The following is a 10,359-nucleotide window of genomic DNA, read 5'->3' as shown; positions in this document are numbered from 1 at the left end:
CTTTCATTCGATAACGAGCAATGTTGCTTCACTATTTTTTTGTTTTGTGATTTGTGCTTTTACCTCAATTCAGTTGCACCAACACCATAAAGTAGGTAACAACAGCCCCAAGAACCTATGGGTAAAAGAAAAATAAGGAAAGTTGGTAATAAAATTATCAACTCCTAAAATAAAAGGAAATAGAAATCAAAATAAAATTTTAATCAATATGGAGCTTCATTCCACCTATGCATAAAAATAAAAAATATATATATCGCACATGACATGACCTCCAAAACACCCCGGGAGAACCACAAGGGAGTCCCCGAAATCATCCCGAAATGAGGACTCCGAAATATAAAAGCTTTAGAACTACATGCGAACTGTTTACGTGTACGGGTATATTTTCAGGCCATTTCGAGGGTATATTTTTTATTTTGGATAACTGAATAAAAATTTTAATTTTTTTAATATTCCACATTTTTCAACTTAACCCTTTACTTGAAATTTACAAAATAAAAATGACCGGTTATCTTAACTCAGAATATTTTGAATAATAACGATAACGTGTTATTCATTATTCAAGATATGATTGAAATAAAAATGAACTTCTTATTCATCACTTAACTTTTGTTTTTAATAACGAATAAAAATTTATTTAGTTTTCGCCACTCTTTATTTAAATTTGTTTAAAACACCCATCCCTGGTTTGTGCTCACATATTAGCTTTGTTTTTTTTAAATGTATATACATATGCACTTAAATTTTATATGGACTGCTAGCTGTGTAAATTTTTCTAAACTTATGAAATTGTTCCCCAGAAAATTAGTTTTGCTAAATTTCGGTATACATTGTACTCAGTTTCAACTAAAATGTGTCTCTCCATTTAATCTCTACACTGTTCTCCACTTCAATGACCGAAAATGGTGTGCGTTCGCGGTTCAGCGCAACCGATTAAATCTGGTGCCGTTTGGTGCTGTTTGTCGTATCGCTGTAGTCGTATCCCTAACGTAATCAGCTGTTTATCGTTACGGCGGTAAACCAAAAACCAATTGGTTGTCTACGATACGGTTACGACCTTAGCGGCACCAATAATCGATTGCATTGATTCTCATAAGGTTGGTCGAATCAGCTGTTATAAGGTACCGATAAGGTTACCGATAAAGCACCAATGTCTGCAGCTTTAGTAATAGCCCATACAATATGACCAGCAGAGGTGCGTGGTTCCGCTATTCAGTACACCCTGTTCTGTAGCGAGTTACTTACCACTGCCTTGAGTCTTCAATAGTTGCCGCCAGATGGGTCTATTAAACATTACTTGAGTGATGATAAGCGTTTTTACCCGCAATTGTAGATATATATACATGTACAAAAAAAAACACGGCTATTATGTTATCTTGTTTATAATTTTCTTAAGCGATTAATGCCTCGTTAATCCAGGTAGGTACGTTACCTCTTTTTATCAAATTTTGTTTTACAGTGGTCCATTTCTTGTGTAGTACTTTCTAGTAGTGTCTCAATTAAAGTATAAAGGGTAGCTAATGTTGAAAAGTATATTTCTAATTTTGTCAGTGGTTTCGTCTATACATTTTTTACCGCTTAAGAGGTATATTTTTCCAATAAAATTCGTTTGTGTATTTATTTTCTGCTTCCGTGAATAATTTGAGTGACAGTTAATGATTCTACATGGTGCTACTGTTTTTGTATACCAGTTTAAGATTAAACATTGTTTCTACAATGGATTTCTACGTCTGGGAAGATAGTTTTGTGTGCATTTTGGTTGTCTTAAACAAGTCGTCCATGTCTTTAGTTTTAAAAATATCGAATATCCATCTACAGATTTGGTTATGCATTTGACATATACATATGTCATTTCAGCGAGGCCGTAGTCTAACAGTTTGTCCCATATGATATCTGCACTTGCTAGAGGCAAAGAGTTTCGCATTGTCATACCACACTATGAGATATATGGAAAAAACGTGTCATAAAATCAAATTTCTCTGTAACGGTTTATGCTAGTGTTATCAAACTAAAAAAGCTTGACAGGCCAATTCCCTGCTGATATGAGCAAAATCTGAATTTCATAAAAACTTCAAAACTAAATATTGAAAAGCGTTTTCAAAAAAAAAAAAAAAATAAAACATTGCGTTTTTTACCGTTTTTCAATTATAAAAAATAAACCAAAGGCATTTTTCTTTACTACAGCTGCTGGACTAGAATTTGTAAAGTATAGGTTACAATAAAAATTTTCAATAAAAAGGTTGCCAAAATGTATGCGGATGATAGGTTTTCAGTGCATTTTATATGAGCGAACATTTAACTTTTCACAAATTATCCAGAAAATCTTAGGCATTTGCGCTCATATAAAATGCTCCCAAAACGATGGCGTACACTTTGTTGACACTCTTCGCGAAAACTATTGCTCGAAAATTTATATTTTTTTAAATATTCGAGCTTATCATCTCACAGTCTACAAAAAATTTGATTTGGAATTAAAAAATTTTATGGTTTTACTTTACAATTAAAAACAGCTAAAAATGCCAAAACTGTGCTTTCAAATACGTTTTCAATACTAAATTTGAAACTTTAAATTGCAATTTCCTTTTTACATATTAGAAACTATGTAAACTTTAAGGAAATATTTGAGAATTATTGAGATATAATATTTTGTAACGAAATAAAAATCCAGTCATATAAATCGTACAGCAGACCAATATCTTAAACTTCATTTGCACTTAAAGTGAAAACGTTTGTGGGGAGCGACATTTCATTTTTACAAATTACAGTTCAGCATCTTATAATCCATAGGTTTAATTTTTAACAAAAAGAAATATCTAGTTTTTCTTTTATAAGAAAAAAGGCTGAAAAAATGCAAAATAATTTTTCCAAAAACGTTTTCAAATATTTTCAAATATTTTTTTGTCATCCGTTTTTTGTCAAATCCCTAAAAATTTGACTTGCAAGCATTTTTGTTTGATAAGTCTATTCTTAATCGTTGTTAAAAATTTTTTTTTGAAACAACTTTTTTTAGTTAACTCCATAGTGTGGCGGTCTTCTATATAAAAATTTTGTGGCTGCGTGTGATGTATGTCTTGCAAAAATTTAATTTTTTCACACAGTGTTTATGAAACATATTTAGCTTCTACTAGGCTTTCTATGGCGTACTTTTTTAAATATAATTTACTTATTATTATAAATTAGGGGGAAAAGATATTCCTTTTATTTGTAATGATCACGCTAAGTCTTTCCCAACATCGTGAAAAGTAAAAGTTAAAAAATTAATTAACCTAGTTCCTAGAGAATATCACTTCGGTGTGATACCCAAACATCTAAGTAGATCATGAGTGAGACGTAGTGAAGATTTTGAATTTGCAATTTTTCGAACAATGTAACAATTCATTTACAGCTAATTTTTTTCCAAGTTGGCGAATACAATATATCTTTCATTCGATAATAAGCAATGTTGCTTCATTATTCTTTTTTGTTTTGTGCTTTGCCTCAATTCAGTTGCACCAACACCATGAAGTAGGTAACAACAGCTCCAAGAACCTATAAGAAAAAGAAAAATAAGAAAAGTTTGTAGTAAAATTGTTAATTCATAAAACAAAAGGAATTAGAAATAAAAATAAAATTTTAATCAATGGGGAGCTTCATTCCACGTATGCATAAAAACAAACAAAATACAACTTAACAATGGGGAAGACACACTAAGAATGTGCTGACACCACACTTCAACAAACACGAGCGAAGCCAACGCAGGCAATTGATCTCATATCATATTGCGTAAGCAGACGAAATGCAATTCATGTGAACTGCAGCGGAAGCGATATGATATGCAGACAAAATGCAAGTCGTGTGATTTGCCACGCAAGCGATAAAATATTATTTTGGCCAATCGTGGGAAGCGCAGTGTCAGCAAATAAGAAATCAGTTAAACTAATTTAGACGCTTAGACTTAACTTTTAGTATAGAATAAAATTCAGTCAGTTTTGGAGATCAAAGTAAATGGTAAATACACTTAAGAACTAAATCAATTAGTTTCATTTTTTCTTAGCAGTTTATAATGGGGCGGGGCGGCCCCCTACTTAAATTTTTTGGAGCCCTAGCCCTTGGGCTCCGTAAGTGGCGCCCGAACAGGGGCCCACTGGCATGTGGGTCCTTCAAAAAGGACCTCCTTAACTGTGAGGTCCATAGTGATTAGTGTCAAGAAGTGATAGTTATAGTGGAGTGCTAAGGAAAAAAGATAATAAAAAAAAATAAAAAATTAAGCCGATAAAGGAATAAAAAAACAAGTAAGGACGGGACTGTCTTCGGCTGTGCCGAAGACTTCATACCTTTCATGAATGGGGCTGAACAATAATCTTATCCCATTCGTAATCTCCGAATAATCGGATGTATAAGATAAGAAATATATAGTGAACAAATCTACATACCTAAACGATTTTTAAGATAAATATAAAATAAAAAATAGGTAGGTACTTTGTGTGAGGGTGCAAAGTTTCAGGTTTTTTGTGGTCTGCGCGTAAAAACTATGACTACGAATCACGTATTTCAACAATATATGACGTAAACGTAACTATTTGATGAAATTTTATGAATTTTGAAGCTTCTAGCCGTAAAAAAGGGGCAAACAAATACAGTTTATATGGGGTATATAATATATGTACCACCGATCTCAATTATTTTTTCAGACAACAATATATACTATACACGTAAGCATTTGGTGAAATTTGAAGCTTCTAGCTGTTAAAATGGGGAAGAAATTGCGCAAAGTTTCTTATCTGAAGTATGTGTATGAGATTATATATACCACCGGTCTCTATGATTTTTTCAGAAAACAATATATGCTATACACGTAAACATTTGGTGAAATTTGAACATATCTAAACGATTTTTAAGATAAATATTGTAACGAATTTTCTTGCAATTCCTCTTATTTGCAACCCTCTGCTAAGTTCGTATCGCTAAACTGTTGAATAAATAACTCCAATATGTAATGCAAAATGGCCTTTATTCAAGTACTTCACAGTAACACTTGTACTTTGCAACGAATAGCTTACTTAATAACCAAACTGATTGACAGCTCAAATGAAACTCTACTATTCAAAATAATACTGCTATAACTCGCTAGATAGCGCTTAATCCAAATCTCAAATCAAACTGAATTACTTCTTACTCGCCTGCCCCGCTTTTATAATTTACGCTGCATACTTCTAGGCTCTTCGATTTCCAGAAATTGCTAGTTAGTTTCGGCTACAAAATCGCCAGCCACAACTACGTGCATAAATTATTGCTCTCTCTTGTGACAACTCAGATATATGCATGTGTTTGTGCATTGCCGCTCCGCTGCTCGTATACGTACATATGTGTAGACGCAATTATTTATTCGTTTATGTAGATACATAATGATTGAATTATTGATGTGAATGCTGCTTATCGTGGCCTTGGCATCGCCTTAGTGATGGTATAACTTAGTTATGTTAATATCCGTGACACTGCCCTCCACCTAAGTCTGATCGTCCCGATCAGACAAATCTCCCGATCTAAACGTTGCCAGCCTTTCCAAATGGACCACTTTCATTTTGGTTCGTGGTTTACCGATGGTTTGTATGCGGTACACTACATCCTTGATCTGTTTTACAACTTTGTATGGGCCTTCCCAATTACATTGCAATTTCGGGGACAAACCTTTTTTTCGTTGCGGGTTGTATAACAGCACCAAATCTCCTTCCTGAAAACCTTCTGAATTAATGGCTTTATCATATCTGGCTTTCATCTTGTCACTCATAATCTTTGTTCGTTGCCTTATCAGATCATGTATTTCTTTTAGCTCTTCTTCCAAATCACTAGTGGATTTCCTGACATTTCTCTCCGCATTGGCATCTATCCCAAACTTCAAATCAGCTGGCAGTCTAAGGTCATTGCCAAAAATTACTTTTGCAGGGGTTTGGCCCGTTGTCTCATGCACTGCTGATCGGTAAGCCATCAAGAATAATGGTATGCGGGTATCCCATTCTTTATGGTACTTGTCCACTACTTTCCTTAAGTGCTCCTCCAATGTTCTATTGAATCGTTCTACCATACCATCGGATTGAGGATGCAATGCAGTTGTCCGTGTTTTTCGAATGCCCAATGACTTACACATTTCCTGGAACACAGCTGATTCGAAATTCCTGCCTTGGTCAGAATGTAACTCCATTGGTACACCATACCTTGCAACCCAATTGTTTATAAACACTTCTGCTACCGTTTCCGCTTCTTGATTTGGGATTGGGTATACCTCTGCCCATTTGCTGAAATAATCCATAACTACCAGTACATATGTGTAGACGCAATTATTTATTTGTTTATGTAGATACATAATGATTGAATTATTGATGTGAATGCTGCTTATCGTGGCCTTGGCATCGCCTTAGTGATGGTATAACTTAGTTATGTTAATATCCGTGACAATATAAAATAAAAAATAGGTAGGTACTTTGTGTGAGGATGCAAAGCTTCACGTTTTTTGTGGTCTGAATGTAAAAACTATGACTACGAATCACGAATTTCAAAAATATATGACGTAGACGTAACTATTTGATGAAATTTGATGAATTTTGAAGCTTCTATCCGTAAAAAAGGGGCAAAAATGACAGTTTATATGAAATATATAATATGTATACCACCGATCTCTATGATTTTTCCAGACAAAAATATACGCTATATACGCAAGCATTTGATGAAATTTGAAGCTTCTAGCTGTTAAAATGGGGCAGAAATTGCGCAAAGTTTCTTATCTGAACAATCGGTTGTATGAGATATATACTATATATACCACCGATCTCAATGATTTTTTCAGACAACAATATATACTATACACGTAAGCATTTGGTGAAATTTGAAGCTTCTAGCTGTTAAAATGGGGAAGAAATTGCGCAAAGTTTCTTATCTGAACAATCGGTTGTATGAGATATATACTATGTATACCACCGATCTCAATGATTTTTTCAGACATCAATATATGCTATACATGTAAGCATTTGGTGAAATTTGAAGCTTCTAGCTGTTAAAATGGGGCCGAAATCGCAAAAAAAATATATATATATACTATATACCATCATACTATATATACCATCATATATATATTATATCTATCACCGATATCTATGATTTTTTGACACAACAATATATACTATATACGTAAGCAATCGGTGAAATTTGAAGCTTATAGCTGTTAAAATGGGGTAGAAATTGCGAAAAGTTTCTTATCTGAACAATCGGTTGTATGAGATATATACTATATATGCAACCGATCTCTATTATTTTTTCAGACAACAATATATGCCATATACGTAAGCATTCGGTTAAATTTGAAGCATCTAGCTCTTAAAATAGGGCAGCAATTACGAACAGTTTCTTATCTGAACAATCGGTTGTGGGGGATATATACTATATATACGACCGATCTCATCAATTTTTTCAGGCAACAATATGTGCAATATACGAAATTATATTGTAAAGTTTGAAGCTTCAATCTGTTAAATTGAGTAAGATATTACAAAAATCCTATCGGTTGTATGGAGGATATATGCTATAGTGGTTCGATCCGGCCGGTTCCGACAAATGTCTAATCGGACACCCAAATACACCCGCTCACCAAATTTTATGAAGATATCTCAAAAATTGAGAGACTAGTTTGCATACAAACAGACAGACGGACAGACGGACAGACAGACAGACGGACATGGTTAAATCAACTCAGCTCTTCAACCTGATTATTTCGGTATACTTAATGGTGGGTCTATCTATTTTCCTTTAAGGACTTACATTTTGGGTTTCGTGACGAAATTAACATACTATTTCATTTTCATGAAAGGTATAATAAAGAGACAAGACCTCAGCTTAGATAATTTAAGGCTTGCACAGCCAATAACCAAAATATTAAAACCGCGATTCACCATCGAGGGGACCCTCCGGTTATAACAATAGCTTAACTCTGCGATTCCCTTCGGGACCCCCCAGGGTATATAAGCTCCTCTCCCCAGGAGAGGTAAAATGAATAAAAAAAAAAACAAGTGAATAACAAAAAGTTGAGTGATGCTACAAGCAATAAATTACTACGTCCTATCCTAAAAGCCCTCAGAGGGCTATATAATCGATGGTTTGTCTGCAATTTTGTTTAAACAATGTGATTCCCTAGTCTATCCACTGTTGTTAATTTTTAATAATTCGTTATCTACAGGTACTTTTATTGATGCGTGGAAATTAGCATTCATTACACCTATTTTCAAGAGCGGCAATAAAAATGATATTACTAATTATAGGCTTATTTCAAAGCTTTTCACCATTGGAAAGCTATTTGAATGTATCATCCAAGATAAATTACGTTTCTGTGTTAAGAATTTTGTGTGTCCAGAGCAGCATGGATTTTTCCAGGACGTTCAACTGTGTCTAATTTGACTATTTTTTCGGATGACTGCCTCGCAGCTTTTCAGGCAGGATATCAGGTTGACGCTGTGTATACTGACTTTTCCAAGGCATTCGATCGGGTCTCCCATGTTATTTTGATAAAAAAGTTAGCCTGTATGACCTTAAGATATACTTGCCTATTCATAGCCTTCATGATGTGGTATTGTTGCAAAAATCTTTGGATAAACTTAGTAACTGGTGTAATAATAATTGGTTATCACTTAACTTAAAAAAGTGCTACCAAATAACTTTTTCGAAGAGTGTCAACTTGATTGATACCGTGTATCAAATATCACTCTCGCCCCTGTTGCGTGTTAGTGAAATTAAGGACTTGGGAGTAATATTTGACTCGAAGTTTTCGTTTTCAAGTCATATTAATGTGTGCATTGCTAAGTCGTATGACATGCTAGCTTTTGTTAGGCGTCATAGCTTGGATTTCAGTGACCCGTATACCCTAAAGCTTTTATATTCCGCGTTTGTGCGATCCAAACTTGATTACGCGTGTTTCATCTGGTCACCGCATTATTCCTGCCATGTTGCAAGAATTAAACGAATCCAAAAAGTATTCGTACACTTTCCATTACGCAGTCTGCGCTTCTCGGATCCTATCCCGACTTATGAAGCTGTTGCTTATTGATCAACTTAAAATCATTGCAGAACAGGATGACAATTTTTTCGCTGTCGTTCGTTTTCGATGTGTTGCGTGGGGTTTTTGATTGCCCTGTGCTCTTGGAGAGGATTTTCATTAATATTCCGGCTAGAGCTCTTCGTGCTTCTGAGTTTTTTCATATTGGTGTTCTTAGGGCTCTTTATGCGTGGAATGCTCCAATTACTAGAGTCTTAATTGAGTTCAATAGAATTTCTAAATTTTGTGAGATAGATTTTTCTTGTTCGAAAGTAGGCTTTCTGAGTATTTTAAATACTTTTTATAAGTAAGGTAATTTATATTAACATTGGTAACTACTTTACACTTTTATAATTAGCCTATAAGACTCTTTTTTAATTGGCTTAAATAAATAAATATAATATCAAAAGAAGCGAGCCTGTGACCCCTAAGATCCTCTGGCGCGTGAATAAAATTTAACACGAAAAGTGAAACACTTGATAAGTGAATTATCCTTCGGCCCCACTATTGCTATTCTAAGTACACGTATAATCACATTGGGTGGGTGAGTCCGTATACCTATACTTCTAGGACGCACGACTTCTGCGACCGTGTCATGTGCATACAAAATTTGCATGCAGTATGCACCTTGCCGCTCCCTTCAGGATACGGAAAAAATTTCCTTTTGAAAAAAGATAACCCGAGCGTACAAATAAGAACACACTTGGTCCGACTTATCCTTTTTTGGAGTTTCCAGGGTACACATCAGAACACACTGGAAACGGCCACTCGTTACTTGCGATACTTTCAACGTACCCATAAGAACACGCTAAAGATTTGCAATATGTCAAGAGCGTTGTGGAGCAATTGTGCCTTAGTAGGTTGCCTTCAATCTGATTGTCGACGACTAAAAATGAATGATACAGCCTCCCCTGACCAAAAATCTAATTATTTAAAGACTAATTTACTGTACAACGCCAACTTGGTACATGATGCCGGTGCCATAAGAACACGGTAAAAGTTTCACAAATGTTACTAAAGTCCTTTTTTCTTTGCAGGAAACTGTCAAAGTGTAAGGACAACATTAAAAAAAAAAAAAATCGTCTGTGCTATAAGTACTATCCCGTCAGGTGATCGCGAACGCCAGAAAGTAACACAAAAAAAAATAAAAACAATTTTTAAAGAGCCACCGCGTGCCAAATTAAAATTAAAAAATATATTTGTTAATATCGAACTAAATGTTTTAAAAAATCTGAAATGGACGCTTTAAACACGAAAGTTAATGAACTTAATGGGGGGCATCAATGCTCTTCTCGAGCAGATTA

At 34.6% G+C, this 10,359-nt stretch overlaps 1 protein-coding gene across 9 annotated transcripts in view; it reads right to left on the bottom strand.

Annotated features, from left to right (window-relative positions):
- Positions 1-607: 607 nt before the first annotated feature.
- Orco (odorant receptor co-receptor) overlaps positions 608-10,359 on the bottom strand; it is a 1,419,553-nt gene continuing 1,409,801 nt past the window's right edge. For all 9 annotated transcript variants that reach the window (XM_067759839.1, XM_067759840.1, XM_067759838.1 and 6 more), the window contains one exon: positions 608-3,528. In XM_067759839.1, coding sequence (XP_067615940.1) covers positions 3,478-3,528 — 51 coding nt within the window. In that variant the 3' untranslated portion in view covers positions 608-3,477. The remainder of the gene's footprint in view (positions 3,529-10,359) is intronic.

This window comes from Eurosta solidaginis, chromosome 1 (genome assembly GCF_040869045.1).
Source record: "Eurosta solidaginis isolate ZX-2024a chromosome 1, ASM4086904v1, whole genome shotgun sequence".
In the NCBI taxonomy this organism is placed as follows: Eukaryota; Metazoa; Arthropoda; class Insecta; order Diptera; family Tephritidae; genus Eurosta; species Eurosta solidaginis.
Note: the sequence above shows the minus strand (reverse complement) of the source record. Positions and strands in the feature narration are given on the sequence as shown.